Source organism: Eschrichtius robustus, chromosome 6, assembly GCF_028021215.1.
Source record: "Eschrichtius robustus isolate mEscRob2 chromosome 6, mEscRob2.pri, whole genome shotgun sequence".
Classification (NCBI taxonomy): domain Eukaryota; kingdom Metazoa; phylum Chordata; class Mammalia; order Artiodactyla; family Eschrichtiidae; genus Eschrichtius; species Eschrichtius robustus.
Window position 1 is genome coordinate 47760840 of NC_090829.1, and position 23277 is coordinate 47784116.

At 35.9% G+C, this 23277-nt stretch overlaps 1 protein-coding gene across 1 annotated transcript in view; it reads right to left on the bottom strand.

The window, feature by feature from the left end:
* The window catches only part of SERPINI2 (serpin family I member 2), a 31413-nt gene extending 10560 nt beyond the window's left edge, over positions 1 to 20853 (bottom strand). The window contains exons 1-6 of the mRNA XM_068547401.1: positions 20840 to 20853; positions 19086 to 19342; positions 14024 to 14254; positions 12019 to 12213; positions 11746 to 11938; positions 194 to 291 (exon numbers count right to left, since the gene is read on the bottom strand). Coding sequence (XP_068403502.1) covers positions 194 to 291; positions 11746 to 11938; positions 12019 to 12213; positions 14024 to 14254; positions 19086 to 19332 — 964 coding nt within the window. The 5' untranslated portion in view covers positions 19333 to 19342; positions 20840 to 20853. The remainder of the gene's footprint in view (positions 1 to 193; positions 292 to 11745; positions 11939 to 12018; positions 12214 to 14023; positions 14255 to 19085; positions 19343 to 20839) is intronic.
* Positions 20854 to 23277: the final 2424 nt, after the last annotated feature.

Here is a 23277-nt window from a genome sequence, read left to right on the forward strand (position 1 = left end):
TTTCATTAAGCAAAACTACTTAAGTGCAAAATTGAGTGCTTGTTTACAGACAGCTTGACATGACTATGACATTTATTCTCTGTGTATGTATTTTCTGGGGCCAAATGCTCTCTCAGTTTTAAGATCAGTCAGTTAACATCATTACTAAGAAAACATATTTACATGATAATATAAGAATAATTTTCCATATTACCTGTTATTCCAGAAAGGTCACAGCCACCACTAAATATCTCAGTTATATTCAGTGAATACAAAGCTTCTTTGAAGTCTAATTTTTGTTCTACTTTAAATCTGTTTTAAAAAATGAAGAGGAAAAATTTTGAGACACTGTACACATTTTCTACCAAAATGATTTTTATAAAATGGATGACTTGGAAGAGATTTTATTGTGAAATATTTTGTTTTCATTATCCCAGTTACGTTTCCTCACTTTTCACACCATTTTTCCCCAGCTCCACTGAGCAGTTCTGAGTTGCTAATAACTTGTTTCCCAGATAAATGGTTGGTTGGGAAGGGAGAAGCAAATACTCTATTTTTTGAAGTAACAATTACCCAACAAAACAGGGTGAATTCTAGTTAAGTTTTCAATTATTTGCTTCTTCGCTAGAAATGTAAAGCTTCCCTCCAGCAACTATACACACTCAGATTTTTCACATCATCAAAGATGGTTCCTGGCAGGCATCCAAGAGACTATGAGCCGGAAACAGAAGCCAACGGTCCTTAAAGAAGATTGTTGGCTACTGAGGTACAGAGAGGGGGCATTCGTAACCTATGAGCCTTCCCATCTATTGTCACAGTTGATGTGACTTCCTTCAGTTTACGGACACACCTAACATCTTCCCAAAAAGCCCTGTATTTTACAGGTAAAAGATTGAAAGAGAACTAAATTTCTTTCCAATAAAGTAAAAATTATAGGGAAAAAAAAAAAAAAAAAGCTGGCCAATACTTCTAATGCAGGGCCCTAAGTTAGGACTCCAGATTCTACGCACGTCTCCAAGCCTCGATTTGCCTGAAGAGGGAGCTTCACCAATGAATCTCAAAGATTCTCTCAGGCACTGATCTTCTATGATTCCAAGTCAACAGCAATCAGTGACCCTCACTTTCCCATTTCAATAAAAAGGGGGGGAAAAAAAAAAAAAAAGAAGGTAGTACTTACTGGCTTTAAAGATGCTAAAAGCATCCATTTACATTTGACAACCAGGTTGGAGACTTTGTTTATGAAAGAAAAGAGTCTAAAGTCCTCCAACAGGGGGCTACGTATATTTCCTACCTCAGGGAAATCCCAGGACAGCTCCTGCCCAAGGAGCTCTGTCTGTGCCCTAGCTGGGCCTTTGCCCCCGTGCTCTCTGGTTTGGATGCAGACACGAATGCCCAAGCACAGGATCCTTGCTTAGCTAACAGGTAGGCCCACATCTGGGGCTAGAAATTAGCTTGTGCAATCAGTCTAATTAGATCATTGTTTTAATTGCCAAATACTGAACAAGCTTCTTAATTATAGTTCTTCAAAACAAGGAACATGCTGTGGCAAAAATTTACTGGCCCTATATTATTTCTTGGTAAAATATTATGCCCTTTTGGAAGATGTTTATTCATTCAGAACCCTAGCTGACTGGAGATGGGCACAACTCACTACATGCACATTAAAACCTACTGATAATGAAAATAACTTGTTTTATGTCAATCATTTTCAACTTCTTCCTTTTAACTTCCTGCTAAGAAAGATAATATGCAGCATGATGGTTTTGAGGCTTTGGGGTTGTTCTTTTTTTCTATTTTCATTACCACACTTTTTTTTATACTGAATGGAGTATGGGCTTCTAAAAGGTTGAGGATAAATGTTCTATTCCACCCATAATTTAGCAATTTTTAGTATAATAGTCCAATGATTTTGGGATAATGACAAGAATACTGCAAGACTTATTACAACCTCTAATAAGGTCTAATTATACCGAGAGTCATTTAAGTAACAGTCTTGCTCATAACATAGTCCAATGAAACCTACAGTGATAGAAACCCATTCAACCATTTAATAAAAGTATAATCTACGGCCGATTTCTAATTAGCCATAATTATTGGAGCCATGAATAGTCAGGTGTGAAGTAGCACTTCCGTGTGTTAGCAGTTAATATAGATCATAGTTTTTAATCTTCACAAAAACCCTAGGAAGTGAGCATTACTATTCCCATTAACATATAAGAAAGTGGAGGTTTTGAGAAGGTTGATTTTCAGACTCAAGGACAAGATAGGAGACAGGGCTAGGATTCAAATGCAGGTCCCTTCCAAGTCAGAGCTAATGTGCTAACGTCCACTGCCTTCTAATCTAAATATAATCCAAAATCGTAATCTCGATCAATACAATATGTGTAGTGTTAATTGTGTATCTCTTCCAAATTTTGTGAATCTTAATATTTATTCTAGATGTGGTTCATTTCCTCTTTTCCTTGACTCTCCTCTAAAACTGTCAAAAAAAATACAGCTAAAGGTAAAAGGATGAGTAGCAAAAGGACTGGATAGACAATTACCAACAAAACAATCATGAAATGAATGTTTTAGCCTATGTAAACATTATCTGCCTCCTTAAAAGGCAGCAATTTACTGCCCTAGGCTACCATTGTGCTTAAAGGGGTCTCACACAGGTTAAAGCTGCAGAAAACGAAGGAACACAATTCAGAGTTTCTGTTTGAAGAAGGAGTCACTCCTGGTCTGCAGGCCCTACTGTGGATTGGTGTTGTCCCTTTCTTCTCCTTTATACCCAGGACTCTTGTTTAATGACAAAATGTCTTCGACTGATTTCCCTCAAGGTCCCTGTCCTTATTGTTTGGAATCCCACTTTTGATACAGTGGGCTTGAGTCATCTTTGGAAGGTTCAGGCTTAGAAACAACCAAGTCTTAGGGCTGCCCACAAGGATAAAAATATAACACAATCCTTGACAGTGGTGGACTTGGACTATTACGTGAGTACATAGTAGTTTCTGGTCACTTTGTGTGTGTGTGTGTGTGTGTGTGTGTGTGTGTGTGTGTGTGTGTGTGTGTGTGTGTGTGTGTGAAATATTCCATTGGCCTCAAGGGCTGAATTAAAAATGCTTTCTGTCACATAGGAAACATATCTGGACAATGCTTAATGTAAACTTGGATTCCAATTTGTATCAGTGTTTGATAGGCTAAAGTGAAAGAACATTTAGAATCATCATTGCAGCTGGTCATGACTTATCTATTCTCACACCCAGCCTCATTTTCCCTGAGGTCACTTTCTCTCACCCACACGCAGTTCACATTCACGCACTTAGAGATCCAAAGCTGGACAAGCCGGGGATGGATTTCTAGCCCAGCAAGAATATGATGTGCTATGGAAGCTGTTATCTCTTTCCGAAAGTCTCCGTGGAATTGCTGCGTCACATCTGTCACCTGGCTGCTCATCCTATCCCTGCATTGACCATTTGCTCTGTGCTGTGCTCTCCCTCATGTTTGCCCCACATTACACAAGAGTTTTCCGACTCCTGCAATTTTGACTCTGCCATTTGCTAGCTGTGTGACCACAGGCAAGGTACTTACCTGTCTGCACCTCAACTGTAACCTGAATATAAAATAGATCTCTATCAAATTACGGTGGTGATTAACTGAGATAATGGCAAAGAGGGGAAGCATCCAGGATAGTGCTGGCACATTAATGGATTGTCAAGACATTTTAAAGTTGAATGAGAATAATAATAAAAATAATAATGAGATGATCCTGAGTACTAAAAACATAACAAACATTTTCTCATTATACTCCTTGCAGCAACCCAAAGAGACATGTATTATTAGTCTCCCATTTAACAATAAGAGAAAAATCTTAGGCAAGATGATCAAAGTCACGCAGTAAGGAGATGGCAGAGCTCTTGGTCTTCAATATTATGTTCTATTTTCCATAATCTGGTTTCAACAGTTGATAAAAGATACTGTGAGATGTCACATCAGTGAGTATTTTTAAATATTCAGTATCTCAGAAGAACTATGGCTCTTGCTTAGTTACTACTATACTTTTGAATAAAAGTGTAGTATTTAACAAGTTCAAAGACCCAGACTGCCAAAAATTTAATGACAACTATGAAGCCTCTCCCAGAGGAAACACATATATGACCTTACGCTCATAAACTTGCTAATAATGTCAAGAGCTTCAAGGACTCTGAATTTTACCCCAGAACTCTCCAGAAGTCCGTGGTGCCCAGTCAAGGACTGCTACGAAAGAAGAAGAAAATCAATGTCTTCTCATTTTCCTAGAAAGTCAAACTTAGAACCTCAGAACTATCTATTCCTTCTTTACTCATATCTCGTTAGTCACACACCCCAATAAATGTCTCACCCGCCTCTTACTTCCGCAGTGCGGCTGCTCCTTTAAGCACTAATTACTTAGTGCCCGATTTGTTGCAGTGGTTTCTGAACTTACCATTTGGGCTTCAGTCTTTCCCTCTTTAACACATCCTGAACATCACTATTATTCAGATTAAAGTAACAAATGCTCACTGAGCAGTTACTATTTTTTAGATGCATACATTGTGATGGTGTCGTAGAAAGGAAATATGCATAGCTCCTGACCTCAAGAAGTTTATAGTCAAGTAGGGAAGACGAACAAATAATTTTAATATAACTGCTATGCAGAAATAAACACAAGGTATTAGGAGAACTTTTCCTAGCAGGGAGAAGGGAAGGTGTTGTGGAATCTTGCATGGAGAGATCAGAAAAGCTTTCTGAAACCCAAACTTGGTTTTAAGGGCCAATAGAAGTTATCCAGAAAAAACTGGGAATGGGGGGGAGAATGGAGAGAGAGTTCAGACAAGTTATCCAGCATGAACAAAGGCACTGTGACTACCAAATATATCTTTCTAAGATGCTGCCTTTATCATTCCACCATCCTACTTGGAAATTTACAATAATTCCCCATTGCATATGAGACTTTTCCCTCTTGATTCTTTTAAAGCCCAGTTCAAATCCTTCTTCTTCCATGAAGCCTTTGTTTACAATTCCAGTCTCTGGGGCTCCCTCTCCCTTCTCTCCTCTCTTTTTTCATGAACCTCTTAGTGCTTACTTGTTGTACTATTATTTCAGTATTTACTGTATATTGTTAGTAAACTTCTTGTGCAAATTTTGCACCACTCTAAGTGGCAACCATCTTATCAAATAGGAATCCTGTCTATCACTTTGCATCTGTCCCAGTCCCCTGTTCACAGTGGGGTCCCAATCAATCTCTGTTTTGAACTGGAGATAAATGTTCTAATAAGTAGTAGACTAATAAGATCATGAGGCTGTGAGCCAATGGAAATGAGAGCTAATCCTGTCTCCCAGCACTTAACTGAATGTCAATCAATTTACTTTTTGAGTGACATAGTTTCCTTATCTGTGGAATGCAAGTTATAACCAAGTCACACTATAGAACTACAGCATTTAGTATTAAAATGTAAATATTAAATGCTTTACAAAGTTAAAATGTTATATAGATGAAAGTTTCTTGTTTATTTACCTTATTTACATGTACTAAATGATCGATTTTGCCCATATATATAATCATAAAAATACAATCTCAAACTGTTTCTTATACAGAGAAAGAAATCTGATACATAGTAAGGGTGTGTTAGACTCATCAACCTGAGGAAATCTGACTACTAAGATGTTTATAGGATTCCATATTAAATTTAGAAAAAGTAATGTTATGATTTTAGCTGGTATCCAACTGTAGGATAATGTCCAAAATTAAGTATCCAATATGTTACAAATAGTAAACACTAGAAAGCACCCTAGTATTTTTAGACTATATCTTATTGGCCTTGATTCTAAACTAGTCATATATCAAAGAGGGGAAGGAGAAGTGTTTCTATACTGTTTCCAACAGTAACTATAATCTAGTCACTCACACCCTCTTTCCTACTGTTGCTTATATACAAGCATTTTTATGGTTAATTTTTCTTTTCTTGGCATTTACTGAACTTTGCCCCCAGAGAGGTTTTCATTTATTTATTTGTACAATGACAAAATTTTTCATAGTTGGTGGTATGGGTTGAACTGTGTTCCCCTCCCACCCAAATTCATATGTCAAAGCTCTAACCACCAGCAGTTTATAATGTGACCATATTTGGAAACAGGGTCATTGCAGATGTAATTAGTTAGGTTGAGGGTGTAAAAACTTTAATAAACAGAAATATCAGTTAAACAGAGTTGGGAGACCAGAAGGGGGAGCTTACATGCTCTGTGAGGGCAAGGATAACAGAGCTCAACTGGAAGAAGAAAGATTCCTCTTCCTTCCTGCAAGGACTCAGCCAATGAAAAGCCATAGACTCTTTGTTTATTATAGCCCTCCCAACTTCCTTTTCCCCTCTATAAAAGCGTCTCCTTCCCTTGCCATTGGAGGACTTGCATGTGGCCCACAATGGTTACAGACCCCAAATTCTCTGTTGATTCTGAATAAACCCATGTTTGCTGGAGAAACATCTGACAGTCTATTTGATTCAGGTCAACAGGATCATACTGGAGTAGAGCCAGCCCTTGATCCAATGTGACTGGTGTCCTTATAAGAAAGGAGGATGTTGTGTGAAGAGAGATGGCCATGTGAGGCAAAGATTGGCGTAATGAAACTACAAGCAGAGGAATACCAAGGACCCTGTACAATTTTCCCTCTTCCATACTGAACACAGATTTTAAATGGGTATTTTTCTGTTATAAGGAAGTTGTTCATTTTGAGGAAAATGTATTTCAAGACTTTCAATCCATGATCTGAGTGCTCAGGAAACTTAATTCAATAAATGTGTCCTGGTGGATTAAAATTATTCATAAACTTAGCAGATAAGCAAATCATTCCTTTAAGAAATCAGAAAACTCATCCTTTTAGTAAAAACTGAATACATTTTAAATGTAATGTTGTATTAATGTGATTGAATAATTGATAACAAAATTTTCAGTCTCGTGAATTTTAAAAATGTCATTTTTATTTCTCTAGAGCGAAGTTTCCAAGGAAATGACTTGATGTCCTACCTTTCACTGCATGTATGGGAGGGAGGAATGGCCTCATCAGCATCCTCACAGGGAATGAATTCAAGAGTGACTAGAAAAGTGAATTCTGGTTTTTGAGATACTTAAAATTAGATAAAGGGAAATAACATAGAATCTCTTTCTTTGATTATATTTATGTAATTTAACTCAACAATATTCATTCAGCACACACTATGTACCATGAAATGTGCTAGGGACTAAGGAAACCAAAATGAAGGAGTCATAAGCCTCTCTCCTAGAGCTCACATCTTAATAAGATAGACAAGAGTGTGGGCAAGAAATGAAAATGCAATGTAATATGTGCTATAGTGTAAATTAGAATAAAGTGTTCTAGAAATAAAGATAAGGAATGGTTGATTCTAACTGAGTATGTTGGGGAAACCTACACGAAATTCATTTTAAGGGGATCTTGAAGGATGATGAGAAAGTAGTGGTTAGACACCATGGAGAAGGGCATGACTAAGGGGATAGGAGGGAGGAAGGTTGAGAAGTCAAAGGAATCTTTCTGGTTTGGTACTGGCTGAGCAGTGATGTTTCTAACAAAGAAAAAATACCATCACTTATTTAGCATCTTCTATTGATACTTGCCAGGCTTTGTGCTATGAATAGAAGTATGCAATGAGGTACTGTAACTGAAGGTACCACCACATTAAAAAAAACTTTGGTGTCTGCCAAGGCGGGGTGCGGGTTGGATGGATTGGGAGATTGGGATTGACGATTGGGATTGACATATGTACACTACTATGCATGAAGTAGTTGGCTGGTGAGTGCCTACTGTATAGCACAGGGGGAAAAAAAGGTACAATCTGTTTGCAGGACATATATTAAGTTAACCTGAGAAATGCATTCAAATATAAATTAGGTGCAGACAAGTACTGTTTGATTCCACTTATTCGAGGTACCTAGAATAGTCAAATTCATAGAGTCAGAAAGTACACTGGTTGATGCCAGGGGGCGGGGGGACGGAGCGGGTGTGGCGGGGGGAGAGGAGGAATGGGAAGTTAGTGTTTAAAGGGGACAGAGTTTCAGTTTAGGAAGGTGAAAAATTTGGGAGATGGATGATGCTGAGAGTTGCACAACAATGTGAATGTACTTAGTGCCACTGAACTGTACAGTTACATATGGTTAAAATAGTATGTTTTATATTGTGACTTTTACCACAATGAAAAAACATTTAAAAATTAAATAAAATAGTAGTATTTTGAAATACAAATAGCTACAGTTACAGCAGCTAATAATAGTAATTAGCTACCAACTTTCTTTCTGTAGATTTGTTTCTTTACATAGCTGTAATCATTGTAAAAAATTTTTAATCCAGTTTTTTTTCTATTAAAATATACCATAATTTTTTCTCATTATCACAGCCTCCATATCTATCATTGTTATTGGCTAGGTTACATTCTACCACACTTTTCTTAAAATTCGTTTACTGTTGAACTTTTACATTATTTCTGTATTTTTTCAAAATAAACAATGTTGTGATAAAAAAAAATATTTGGTGCCTGGAATTTGTTTGGAAAAGGTGGTACAACAGCCAACTGATGTTTCTGCTTCCATATAACTGAAGATTCAATTTCGCCTTTTAAGGCAAGTTCTTCATTTGTTTGGGAAAAGCAACACAGTGAGCTTTTTTCAGGCAAATAGAAGCCCTGGGATGGAGATGGAGAAGTTTGAGATGATGAGAGCAGAATCTGTTCTACCCCACATGAAGACATTGTTTTCACTAAGGGTTGAAATCTACTGCTATAGATTCCTATTACAACTAGGAATCTGGCCTTAGAGGGGATGGAAGAAAATCTGTGTTACCTTCATTTTATGCTAGGAAAAGTTGAAGGACTCTGGATGCTGGGTAGGATGGAGATGGGAAAGACACCCCTTTTGGGTGAGTGGGCCCCGGCACCATGACAATGGCAGGCTAAGAATAATGGACAGGGGAAGACTCCCTGGTACAAGAAATGACCTACATTCCAGGAATACTCATCCCTGAAACCTGGTTTTAAACTTCTTTTCACCTTGTAAGCCCTTTTTATTATTAGATTTCAGTAAAGTTTGGTTAAACATTGAAGTTGCTCTTACTTGTAGTAGCTTGCCAAGGGCTACCTTAACAAATTACCGCAAACTATATGGCTTAAATAACAGAAATGTATTGTCTCACAGTTCTGGAGTTTAGAAGTCCAAAATCAAGGTGTCTGCAGCATTGGTTCCCTCTGAGAGCTGTGAGGGAAAGATCTGTTCCAGGCCTCTCACCTTGGCTTGTAGATGGCCATCTTCTCCCTATGTCTCTTCACATCATCTTCCCTCCCTGTGTATCTTTGTATCCAAATTCCTCCTTTTTATAAGGACTCCATCCATACTGGATTAGGGCCACTCTAATGACTTCTCTTTAACTTGATTACCTCTACAAAGACTCTATCTCCAAATAAGGCCACATTCTGAGGTAGTGGGAGTTAGCATTTCAACATACGAATTTGGAGAGCTCATAACTCAACACATAACAGTGTTCCTGGGCAAATTAAAAGCAAAGTCTGTGTCCACACTATGGGAGAAGTTGTATGGGAAGTGTGGCTACAGTTTGGAGTGGCTGATAACAAGGCCAAGCGGTTTGGAAAAGCTGTCCAGACTACAGTAGTCTAGGCAGATTTGCGGACTGTGAACCATTCCTGTCGGGATTCCTAAAATGTTGGAGAAGGGAATTCTGAAAAAAGCCTGTATTTCCTATTGTCAATTCAGTTTGGAACTTATACATTATTATCTAGGCATTTGTTATCTAGACTAATGCAGATGGAGATACCTTAGTTATAGGTACCATTATCCCCATTTTGTACTAATAAAACCACAACTCAGGACATTAAGTGACTCTCCTAAGACCCCACTACTAGTACATAGCACAGACAGTTCTCAAACTCAGGGGTATTTTTGTGTGTGACCCCAAATATTAATCTTTCCAAAGGGAAAAGAGAGAGAGAAGTAAATTTGAAAGTAACCGGTTCCAAAAATTATTATTTCTATGATTAATAGGTAAACTATCCATCACATACACCATTATATCCCTGGTGTTTGGCACATAGTAGGAGCTAAAAGAAATACTCTTTGAAAGACTGAATAACATCCAAGTAGAGATTTACAGATGGTAAAGAACTGGAAGAGAGATTGGAAGGAGAGAGTCGATATTAGAGACATGAATAGTAAGGAACAAATGAAAGAGAGAGGAAGAGGAAATTTCTGAAAATGAAACTCTGGTAAATATTATCTGGGGACAGAAGGAAAACAGGTATAAGTCAGGGAGAGGAAAATTTCACAGAAAGAGAGAAAAATAAATAGAAGTAATTAATGCCATAGGGGTTAAAGAAAGAAGGGTTTTCAAGAAAAAGGCAATGGTTAAAAATACTTGGATCAAGAGCCCAGAGTTAGGGTGAGGGAATCATAGGATACCTCTTTCTCCAGGATACCAAGGAAGACAGAGGAAGAGAAGTTTAGCAAAAATGTACACAATTTTTGAGGTGAAGGGTAGAGAGGTGAGTCTGCATGATAATATGTTTTCCTTAAGGGACAGGTAGTTGAGACATACATTGAGAGTAAGAGAATCAACATGAAGCAGTGCCTGGAGAGTAGAGGTAAAATCTTGGTGGGGTGTTAGAAAAGAAAGTTCTCTGAAGAGAAAGACTACTAAGTTCCAGCCTCAGGGAGGCCAGAGTGACTGATTTGGAGAGTTTTGCTTAACAAAATCAGTAGTTGGGAGCAGGAGTAGCTTGTTGAGGAGAGAACTACAGAAGGACAAAGACAAGGTGACAGATATATTTAAAACGTTTGGTGAGAGTACGATTGAAATAACTGACTGGATCCCGGCTAAGTGGGAAAATACGGAAAAGTCAAGAGGGTGGAGAGGTGGAGGGTCAGGAAGGCCTTGATGAGTTTGAAGAAAAGTTTAGAAATGAAGGGACAGAAAATAATCTATTAGACATCTGTCTCTTTTTAGAAGTTCAGGTAGAGTGTGATTTATTTGGGCACCCCTTACTCTCTGAAGTTTCTCCTGTCTCCAGGAACCATGATATAAAAAAATTAGTGTTTATAATTATGGCTTCCTGAGATACACCTTTGTGATTTCCATTTTGTATTAACTATCTGAAATGACCCCAATATTTCATAATAACTATAAATGGAAAGTAACTTTTAAAATTGTGTAAAAATTAAAAAATTTTAAATATATATATATAAATATATATACCCCAATAATAAAAAATGACCCTAGGATTCTATTTATATTTTAGTGACTCTTACAGCACCATCTGTCAAAGGTACTTTAACATATCTTTTAATTGTAGAGTATCGCAAGAGTCTTGGGGATTATATTTTCCTTAGACACAATAGAAGACAAAATATTTTAAATTCCAATCAGGAAAAAAAAGTTAGAGAAAGATAAGTTTGTATAATAAAAAGAATAATAATTCCTTTTAATCTCAGCATTCTGTTTTGAAGACTTACATTTCTTCATCTCTTTCAGAGACTATTGAGTACTTAAATTCCATCCTTCTCATGGCAAAGCAATGCTGGCAATGTTCAGACCTGCCTTTGTAACCATAAAGTAGAGTAACAACTCCAAACGGGTTTTTTTCTTTTTATGATTGTCAATAGCCTTTTCAAGCATTGGTTATCTTTCAGCCGGCTATTCAAGTCCCTCTATAAGTGAAAACATAAGAACAAGAATGATAAAATGACATTACCTACCTAGGGAGGCTTATTTCCACTTCCTCTTCTTGCATCTCAGAGAACCACTGCAGGATTTGATGAGCAGTAATTAGCTTTTCCATTTCTTCTATGCTCACATCTTCTGCAGGAAGTATGATAATTAAACTAAACTCATCACCTTTGTAAGGTAGTTCTAAAACCTGGTAGTTCATGGAGGACTCAGAAAAATAACCTGGAACAGAGAAAATAAAATATTAATATACTTGGCAATTCCCAAAATAGTGCTTTAGAGTGTGATTTTTTTCATATTACCGTATTTTGTTCTCAGAAGAGTCTTCATCATTGGAATTTTAACTGCTGCACCATATTTCTGAGTGAAATTCATCAGCCTTGTGTCTTCTTTTCTAAATTTCTGTTTCCAATCCCCCTTGAAATAAATAGCGTTCACCAAAACAAGCCGAGTCAGAGGGCCAAATTCTTCCCCTGAAAATATGTTTTTAATTTTTCCTGTGAAAGGAATAGAGGAAGAGGTGGGAAGAAATATGCAATAGTTATTCAAAGGAACTGCTTTAAATAGAATTAAAACAAAAATTTATTTTGCTAATCAATTAAAAACAGGGTGCTTTATCATTTAAACTTGGCAATTTTGAGAACAAAGGGGAGCTTTGTTAGATATTTCACTTAGAAACAGGAACAAACAGGATTCCACTAGGAAACAGGAGGTACAGGATTGTCTTAGGCAAATTTGGACAGGCCTAGTAATGGCCTCTCTTTAGTGAGATTATTTGTGTAAATTGTTTCTCAGACAGAAAGAACAAAAACTAAGTATCTCTTCCTCATATTTGTTGGTAATTTTTAAACTTTATTTCAAGGTTCTTCAGCAGGTCAATCAGAATTAATATGTTAATGGTTCACTCAAATTCTCCACTCTTGCAGCTGCAGCCACTGACCACTGGGAGAAGACAAGAATAGAGTGGCTAGTATGATATTCCTCTTCTAACAAACCAGTCTCCTGGACTTCCCTGGTGGTGCAGTGGTTAAGAATCTGCCTGCCAGTGCAGGGGACACGGGTTTGAGCCCTGGTCCGGGAAGATGCCACATGCTGCGGAGCAACGAAGCCCGTGCACCACAACTACTGAGCCTGCGCTCTAGAGCCCGCCAGCCACAACTACTGAGCCCGCGTGCCATGACTACTGAAGCCTGAGCGCCTAGAGCCGGTTCCCCCACAACACGAGAAGCCACCACAGTGAGAAGTCCGCGCACCGCAAGGAAGAGTAGCCCCCGCTCGCCGCAACTAGGGAAAGCCTGCGCATAGCAACGAAGACCCAACGCAGCCAAAAATTAATTAATTAATTAATTTAAAAATAAATAAATAAATAAAAATTAAAAACCAGTCTCCTATTTCTATGTCCAATGAGTATTTCCAAGCTGTGAGTCAACAGCATGATCAGGTGCCATGGAGCTGTCTAGGGATGTGTATCATTGTGTATCCCAATAATAGGACTTTCCTATGAACACTGCTCACTGCACCCTTCTCATATTTTCAACTTATGCTTCCCCATAGGAGGCTCCCCATGAAAAGTACAGTGGCGTCTTACACATCACAGTTTTTTGTAACAGAACGAATGAACAAAGAAACAAGCTACTATTAATTGAGGACCTGATATATGCTGTTCATTTCACGTACATTTTTTTTAACCTTCCAATAATCCTGAAATGTTTTAATAGTATCCTCATTTTAAATGGAGCATAGTTTAGAACTTGTCAGAATTTGAACTCAGATCTGTATGAGTTTAAACTTGTGTTCAACTGTGTCACTCAGTAGCGCCTTTGGAATTTTTGCCAGCTTACACTTAAAGTTTAGATTACAACTTTATGACAGAACTATCAATATTTATTATGAAACATTAACACATTCAACTAACATGAGTTAATTATTTACAATATATGTGGGAAAGAAGGCATCTGAGATGGACAGATCTAAGTTTTACCTGGCCAAAGATATTATTCCTGCTGCCATACTTAAAAATCCTATACTTAAACAAAACTTATTATTAAAATTCTTCCATCAAGAATTCTACAAATAGGTATCTCTCTCAAACAAAAAATAATAATCTGTATACCTTTCAAAGCAGCTTACAATTTTTCTCTGTTTTACAATTTAGTATTAATTTGAATAACAGGAAAGCAAAATAGGAGATTTGATCCCTCTGAACCATAATTTAATAGGAAAATATTCAACCATTCTTTACTTTAGGATATTAAAAACCATGAATACAATGGCAAATAATGACTTTATGAAAATGGGAAACTTTACCATCTGTTTTGCTTTCTACCCAGGTACTTATTGTCTCTGCACAAGCCTTTGCATTCTGAAAATCCACCAGTTTTATGGCACTCTGAAAAAATTCCTTGTTGCCATGGAGATACTGTTCTTTCACAGTGAATCCTTCTTGAAGGTAGAGGGCATTGGCAAGATTAAATGTAAATTCTTGTTTTTTCTCCGAGATGGCAGAGAAAAATGACTTCAGCACAGAAAATTCTTCTCCTAAAAAATAATTATAATGTATACTGACATATTGAACAACATAAAAACAACAGCTTCTCAGCTTTGCTTCTAAGCGCTCTGATTCATATCACCATTTTTGGCACCCTTAGGTATAACTAATGATCCTTTCTAAGTTAGTATAAATATTTTAGGCATTTATCTCCTGTGGAATATGCATTTTGTAGAGAAATCAGCTCTCATATAGGAAAAAAAAATGTCCAGGTAAATTTGAAGTTTGTCAAAAACAAGAATATGCATTTAAACAGGCTGAAGGAAACTCCCTCTTTATAATCAAATTTAGCTCATTCTTAGTTGTTGGAAAGGTATCTTTAGAATCTCATTCTTTGCATAACATGCAATATTTATGAAAGAGGAATACTAATGAATGCTGATGGCAGCTAAGACAGTGATGAGCAATCCTTTTCACTACTACTTTTATTTCAGCGTAAGAAAGAATTGCTCTCTTATGAGCAACTGTGCCTGTCCAAGTTTTGAAATTTATGAGGTACCCCTATAATTATCTCTGGAGATGCGTAAGAATCAAAATTACCTATTTTTTCAGGTTCACGAATCTATATACTTTGGCTGTCTTTGTGAACAATAAAAATCTTTAACCATTCCAACTATAACCACTAGCCAAATGAGTCTGTCAGAGTCAGCTACGAATCACTGTTGGCCCATTGCTTATTTATCACTGGGTCATTCTGACCACCATGTTTTCAGGAAGCTGTATGTGCCGTGAGAGAACTCAGCTCTGATCGTTACTCAGTGGCTTCCTATTTATTACCAGAGGGCACCAATATTTTTCATTCCCTTCCGGCTTAATTCTGGAACTCAATTGTTGAATCTGGGAACTGTATTTCAAATCCAAGGTTCCTTCAGAGCCTTTGTTTATTTTGAGTTAAATACTGAAAATACCACTTTCATAACTTAAAAGTTGATTGCATGCAATTAACCTCTATTGAAGAAAACACAAATGGTTCATCATTGGGAGATGTCCACTGAATAAAGAGGGAAAAGAAAAGACTGAGAGGAACTTGCTATGAGGTGTCTATTGGAAATAAGGTGTGTAAGTGTGTGTGTAAACCTTTTATCAGAGAGCTAGCAGCCCATAAGGCATCTTTGTGCAAATAAGAACTCACGCCCTCACTGAGTGGTGGTGGTAGGCTGCATGCCCATATCTTGTCCAGCTGAATGGAGACTACATTTCAGTCCCCACTTGTCTCCTTGTCCTGGTGCTCTTGTGCAGATACAACCTACATAACCATAGAGCAGGCTTGGAAGGTATATGGCATCATATTTCAAACTCCATGATTCTCCATTTGTGGGGATATAGACACAGACATAAACAATTTTAGATACAAAAACTTACTTCCATATGATTGGATATGAAGAATATCAATAATTCTTTACAACCCTGGAATTCCTTACATAAGGAAGAATGTTAATCTGTTCTACTTGTTTATACAATGATTTCAGATGCAATCATTTCTTGCTGTTGGAAGCTGAGAGAATATCTCAACAGCTGAGAGCATACAAAGAAGACTTTCTGAGGGAAGGCATAGAGCTTCTCCAAAAGAATTAAGTAAGGTCAGAAATAAAGTGGCAGAATTTGAAACCAATTTTCAGAAGTTTGCAATTTATGAACATCTTTAAAGGAATGGGGAAAAAAGGAGAGGGGGAGAAAAATATAGTTCCAACTCATTTGTCAGAGCAAATAAATTTATGTCATGTACTTAAGGTCTAAGACTGTTTGACAAACAGTCAGCTGCCCTTTGATAAATCAGTGGACTCAGAAGTCAATGAAAAAAATATCACCAATAGCACAAGTTTGGAGAATATAAAGTTATCTGCCTTATACATTTGATTTAATTTACAGATTAATAGTTTCTTTTAGCACAGAGCAAAAAGAATATATATCCACGGCTCCTAGTAAGCAATGAGAATAAGTTTATTTCATTTCCTAAAATAGAGCCATGGAAAACCTACCAGTCATGGAGTGAATGTGACTTTTGGTTTGGTTGTACCAGACCTCCAAAAAATGTTCTAAAATTTAGTACATGTTTACTTCTCCTGCTATTAAAAGCCCAAAGACCAACCGTGTGTACAATGTGAGAGATCCAAAGATGAAAACAAAGGCAGTCATAGAATTATAGATTATTTTAGCTGAAAGGTCCAGAGAAATCAACTAATCCAAACTCCTCTTTTTATAATGAGGAATCTAACATCCAGAGAGATAAGATAACTTGAAAGGTGCCCAATCACAAGGTCATTTGTATGCTTAACTGAGACAGGAGTTCATGCTCTTCTCTTTCTATAACCCTCTTGGAATAAAGAAGCACCTTTAAGTTAGTCTTCGATTAATAAGCAGCATCATTAGAGGCAAAGCAAAATTGAGTATTATCAGATGCTCAGTAAACTGGAGAAGGTAAATTCTGAGCAGACGCTTTGGCAATGGGGAAAGAAGGATAAGTGAGGATACTAAGAGCTCCAGTGGGGGTAGGATGCTAGGAGTTGTATGCCCATCTGAAGAATAAGCAGCTTAGATGTGAAACAGGTTGGTAGCCGGAAAAGTAAAATATAGCCTGACTGAACAGATAGCACCGTTTGACAATCAGAGGGAATTGAAGGCAGGGCCAGGACCAAGATGGGTCAATGAGACACTCATTTTGGCATAAAATTTAAGGAGATGCCAACAAATTCAGTAATCAAGATAAATAATATTTTACTGCAATATATTTTTAAATCAATATTAACACAAAGAAATCCATGATGAACAAAATAGAAAAATTTTAAATAAATAAAGACAGGCTCATTGTTACTGATTTTTCTTTTTGTCTTGGGTTCCAGTATGGCTCTGCTAGGCACTACCTTCTGATCTGTCACACCCTTTGTTCTACCCTTAACACCATTTTGCTTTTCTTTCTTTTCATCTTCCTGCACTTTTTCTCTCTGTTCCCCTCCTTAACTCTGTGTCTTCTTTGTCTTTATTTCTTAATTTTCCCTTCATTTTTTTATTTTCCAGAGTTTAATATTTATATTTTCTCCCTTTTTGGCTGGTCTTCTTTTCTTTTTGTACTTATCCTCCATCTGTGCCTCTTTCTCCCTCCCTTAACCAAGTATAATAGAAAGCAAGTTTGGTAGATTTTGTTACGTGTGTTAAAAGGTTAATGTTTAATTGTCCATATATACTCTTTCAAAGAAAATATTAAAATGTTCATTATTGCTCTTGTGACCTATAACCCTCAGTGAATCATTTTTAGAATTAGTTCTGGGCAAGTGACTCAACCTTTCTCTGACTCGGTATCCTCATCCGTATAGCAGGGTTATGTCTGCCTCACAGAGTAATTGTGAGGATTAAATGAGATAAGCACATAAAACAGTGACTGGTACACTATATATATATATATGTTTGATAATCTCATCATTATTATTGCTATGATTATTATTATATTCACAGTCCAGAGTTGTTAAGACTCCCATGTTCCTCTATAAGATGGATTCATTTAAAGTAATTTAAATTTCGGAGGCTCTAATTTTGCTAGTTTATCGTGGAATCAACTTTACATACCTTCATAAATGTTCTATTACTTTCCAAAGCAGTATCATGTGATATAAATGTTTCTGGGACTGTGTAGTGGGGTTTGCTGAAATTAATACAGACAATGAAGACTAGATCTGCAACACAGTGGCTTTGTTTTACATTATCCACAAAGGAAAACTCTTGCAATTAACTTCACTATCACCAACTTCTTTTCTACATAAAATTGCCCTTATTTAAAATGAAGCAAATAAAACATTGTAAATAGTTTATTCAGAAAAACAATTTCCTAAAAATAACTACTCTGTGATAAGGCAAACATACTGAAATTGGTCATAGTTACAGTGACTAAATGTCCAAATCAAAAATCTGGAAGTCACCTCTGATGTTTAGGACACAGTATCTGACAGTGATATAAACATTTTAAACTAAAATGGAAATTGGAAGCACAGGATAGCCAGGGAGATGGACAACTACCCCCTGAAATGGGATGTCAGCACTAAAGCATCGACACAGTATCTCAGATAGGCCTTTGGGACGCTCGAAAACAACTACTCACATGCAATGGGTTATATAAATGCTTCTTTTTTTTAATTTTCTTTAAAAACTATTAAATAAGCTTTTAAAATGTATAAATGAATGCTTTTTCTTAGTCGCATTTAAGTGAAAAGGTTAAATTCTAATTAAAAACTAATTTTTAAAAGCTTACACAATAATAAGAGATGCACACAAAGATTTCTGGGTGAGGGTACTCACTGAAGCATTTTTATAAGAGAAGTGCTGGATATTACCTAATGAAGAAGGGTTAGGTGAGTATGCAATAATGTTTTCATCAGAGGCAAGAAGACGCAGCAATTAAAAACTACCTTCTGAAGCAGTTGCATGATACAAAGAAATGATCAGAACACAGTAAGTGCTAGTAGAAGAATATGTGTATACATATATACGGGTGTATATCTACACATACACATACACACGTGCACACACAACATAATCTCACTTAAAACTGGCTAAAACAGGCTAGAATAAAATATACAGACATAGTCACAATTTTTATGTGTATAGAATTAATTTTTTAATAAATTATTTTGGTAATATTTTCATTAAGAAACAATTATAATTATTTACATTGACAATTATTTGCATTTAAAATTCACCATTTTATAATTTCATACTTTTCATAACTTTTTATATTTATTAAAGTTCTATGACCCTGAGCTTCTCTGACAGTTTAAAAATAAATTTGGTCAGATCTTATCCAGTATAAATAATCATATGTAAGAATCTCACCAGTTGAGGTTTCTTGAAATTTTAAACTTTGTCTTATCTGCTGTTCTGTTATTCCTTTTGCTCCCAGCTGTACCATTCCAAGGGCCAGAGTTGTTCCAAAAGGGGAAATTATGATGTTGTTCTTATGAGATAAACAAACAGCTTGATAAAGATCCACTGCAAATTCGGTATTTCTTTGAGCCAAGGGGCTTGAGGCTTGACTTCCAGAAAAAGTCAATAGGAGACTCCACAACAAGATCTTATCCATTTTGACTTCTGTGCATTGGTTAATTCAAAATTTGTTAGTTTTCAAAATAATCAGAGTTTACCATAGTAATCTCAATAGAAAGATTTCTATCTATTAGAACTTTCTGTCTTATTAGAACAAACTACCACAAGAAGATTCTAATGTCAATTTTCAGACTAAGCATCTCCTATTAGGAGAAATAGGCCATGTGCTAATAGCATTTTTAATATGTATTCAAGAAGCAGTACAGATGTACTGCAGTTTTTTAAATTAAAGGAGAAATTATAATGCTGGAATATTATCAGTAGCAATACCATCTCTGAATAGCTATGTGATAGTTTTTTGCATCTTTTCCATGGTTTTAAATGGGATACTTGCAACTCTGATATCAAGGGAAATTTCTGTCCAGACTACTCTCAAATAGTTTAAAGAACAAAAGGAGAAATGGAATAAAAACCGAACACACTCCAGTGTGGTTTTGAACCTATAATATTAGGAAATTCAAGTATTCTAAATCAGTTGAGTAATCTGACTAACTTCTTACAGCAACAAGTCTCACACTTTACGGAATGGTGAAATAACCTCCAAACCCACCTCGTACTTTTCCAAAGAGAGGTTTTAAAAACTCAGAAAAAAATTATAAAGAAACAAAATTGCAATCAAATATAAATGGTACAATAACAAGAAATGAAGAAAGCAATTTTTTAAAAATCAAAGAATAATTTGACAAATAAATTAACGAATATAAGAAAGCTGCGACTGAAAACTGTAACCAATTCACAACACTAATGACGCCGTATTAAACTGCTGTCCACTAAAACTCCAGGAAATTCAACCATCTCATTACATCTGGAGCAGAATGAGTTTTACAATATTACTGCAGACTTAGTAGAATACTGACTGTGAAGTATTTTAAATTTTAAGTACTTTAAAGGAATAAATTTTAAATAAAATTTCAAAGTATTTAAAATTTTAGTAACACTAGTTTTACCTTACAAATAATACATTTTAGTCACTTTCAATAACTCCTAGTGTAATAGGTTACTAGGAAGTAACCCTTCATTGGATGTAAATATGCAAACCTCCGGAATAATGTTTTGTTAGCCTTAAAGAAATGATGAACTATATTTCTAGTGTGTTTTGCAGATTATTAGGAAGGCTTCCATGACCCCTAAATGGCTAAGGATCACTATTATACATAAAGATTACTAATAGTCGATTATTTTCCAAAACTAAGTTGTAGAGTCATTATCTAGATATTTCCATTTCTTTTCTAATATGTGTAGTTAAACTTAGATATACAATTTACAAAGAAAATACTCAAAACACAATCCAAAGCAATTGTTAGAAAATAATGTGTTGATAAACTGCAAATATAAATATATGCTATCAAGCAAATGTCTTATTGAAGATTAAATTAGTACATAAGGTTGTGAGTGGTAGTGCAACAATAGTAAAAGTAAAAGTGTAAAAGATGTTTTACATGCAAAATAAATTTCTGAGTATCATTTTCTAATATATTCAATATCTCAGAAGATTTCTGACCAAAATATCAGTTTGTAGACACATAGTAGTCAAAATGTTATCAAAAATTTTAAGTCATCAAGTGGCAATTCGTTTGGCCCATTTTTAAGTACTTGGTTTATATTAGAATAACAAGCAATATTATGAAGGATGTAATTTTTTCCTAGTAGTAGAATCTGGGAGTTGCCCTATCATTATTAACAGTCTTAATAATTAAAATGTATATTCTTTGAGCATCCATTTCTCCCAGGAAATTTATAGGCCCTTAATAAACTACAAGCTCATGCAAAAAAATCGTTTTAAAAATTCACTTACCTCATTGGGTTTTGGATTGTGTCTCATCAGAAAACACAAAGTACTGGTTGACTAAGCAACCTGATGAATAGTCTTATAAGAATTTGACCTTCAAGTTTGTAGTGAAAATTTAGGGAAAATTTAATCTTTTAAGGAAGATAAAAGTAATGTGTTAATTTGATACATTTAAATAATACCTGCACCAAAGTGAATTGAAATGCCATTCCCTTACTCTATTAAACACTCATGGTCAATGTTGTTGCATACATACTTTATTCAAACGCTATTTAATTTCAAGGTACTTACCCGAAATTGGCTTCTGATTACTCACTGTAATGTTACAGCTAAAATGTGTCTGCTGGGAAACACTAGTACATGGAACACCTGATCAGTCAAGGCCAACTCTACTTATCTTGAACATTGCTCGATTAATTCCTCTAAAACCAAAGCAGGTGTTCACAACATTTGTACAGAAGGACTAACATGACCAGGTTAATGATCAATTATGAAATATGCAAGAACTGAGGGAGAAAACAATAGAATTTTAAAAAGTCATTAAGTTTGAATTATTATTTCATCCATTATTCCACTTCTTTTATAAGTAGAAACAGAATGTGGAAGAATGTGCCAGTGGTTGTAAATCTGCTAGTAATTAGTTCTTTTTGTTTTTTACAGAACTTCCACATCAGATTACCAACGTATTCCATCATAGATATTTCAGAATGCCTATAAGAAAAAGAATAAAGTTAAATCAAGTCCAGACTGCAGAGACAAATTACTGCTGTGTTTATAGAGTTCTCAACAATTCATCAAATTATACAATAGTCAGAGGAGTTTCCTGGATATACAAGGCCCATTTGAATCCTTAGGAAACAGAGAGAATACTGAAGAAATATAGTCTTTATGTTGAGCAAAAACACCAGATTAAGATTATTGACTTACCAAATTATCAGGATAATATCAAGATATTATTAAATATGAATAATTTGATAATAAGCATTGGTATTACTTTTATATGCTTTTAAAATTCTACATGATTTTCTCTACAAACAGGTTATTAATAAAAAATGGATGTATAATTGAATGGGTTTTGATCTCATTTTTCTAGTGCAAATCAATCACCTCAGGGACTTCCCTGGTGATGCAGTGGTTAAGAATCCGCCTGCCAATGCAGGGGACACGGGTTCGAGCCCCGGTCCGGGAAGATTCCACATGCTGCGGAGCAACTAAGCCTGTGCGTCACAACTACTGAGCCTGCGCTCTAGAGCCTGCAAGCCACAACTACTGAGCCCGCGTGCCACAACTACTGAAGCCTGCGTACCTAGAGCCCATGCTCCGCAACAAGAGAAGCCACTGCAATGAAAAGCCCAACACAGCCAAAAATAAATAAATTTTAAAAAATACTATAAAACAAATCACCTCAATGGCAATCAGATATTAAACACATTGTGTTATTCATCAGAGGCCTCTGAGAAGAGAAAGGGAAAATTTGGTCCAGTTTCAATTAAACAAATATTCACTATTGATCACTAAATGTAATATTATTTCTGATAAATTTATGAGAAAGGAATAAAATTAATGTAGAAACCTTTTTAAAAATTCATTAAAAAAAAACTTTTGCATGGACCCTGTTAACCTCTTTCAATGTCCTAACAGGGCTATAGCTCAGGCCACAGAAGCCTGATGACAGTCATAGGCTGTCTCTTAATTTACTAAAATTCTTAATTTCCCATCTAGGCATCTCTAAATGTTTTCTAAATCTTGGGTTATATTCTAATATTACTTACTCTAGCATAAGCAAACTCTATTCCAGCTTCAACTTAACGCTGTTGGAGATAATTTTCCAAACACAGAATTATACAACACGAGAACATTATCATTCCTCTTGTTCTACTCGGCAATTCATAAATAAGTCTGAATGCCTAAGACTATCATTCAATCAACGTTCTTCTACCCATGCAGTGACACCAGCAAATATCCATCACAAGTGCCCTTGGCTACCAAATTATTATGTCTGTACATTACTCAGATGATAATGTGACTTACCCAGGGAAAGGCCATTACTTTTCCTTCCAATGACAGAGACAGACACTCTTAGTAAGATCACTTAATGAAGTTGTTTGGTAAGAACCTCATGTTATAGCAGTT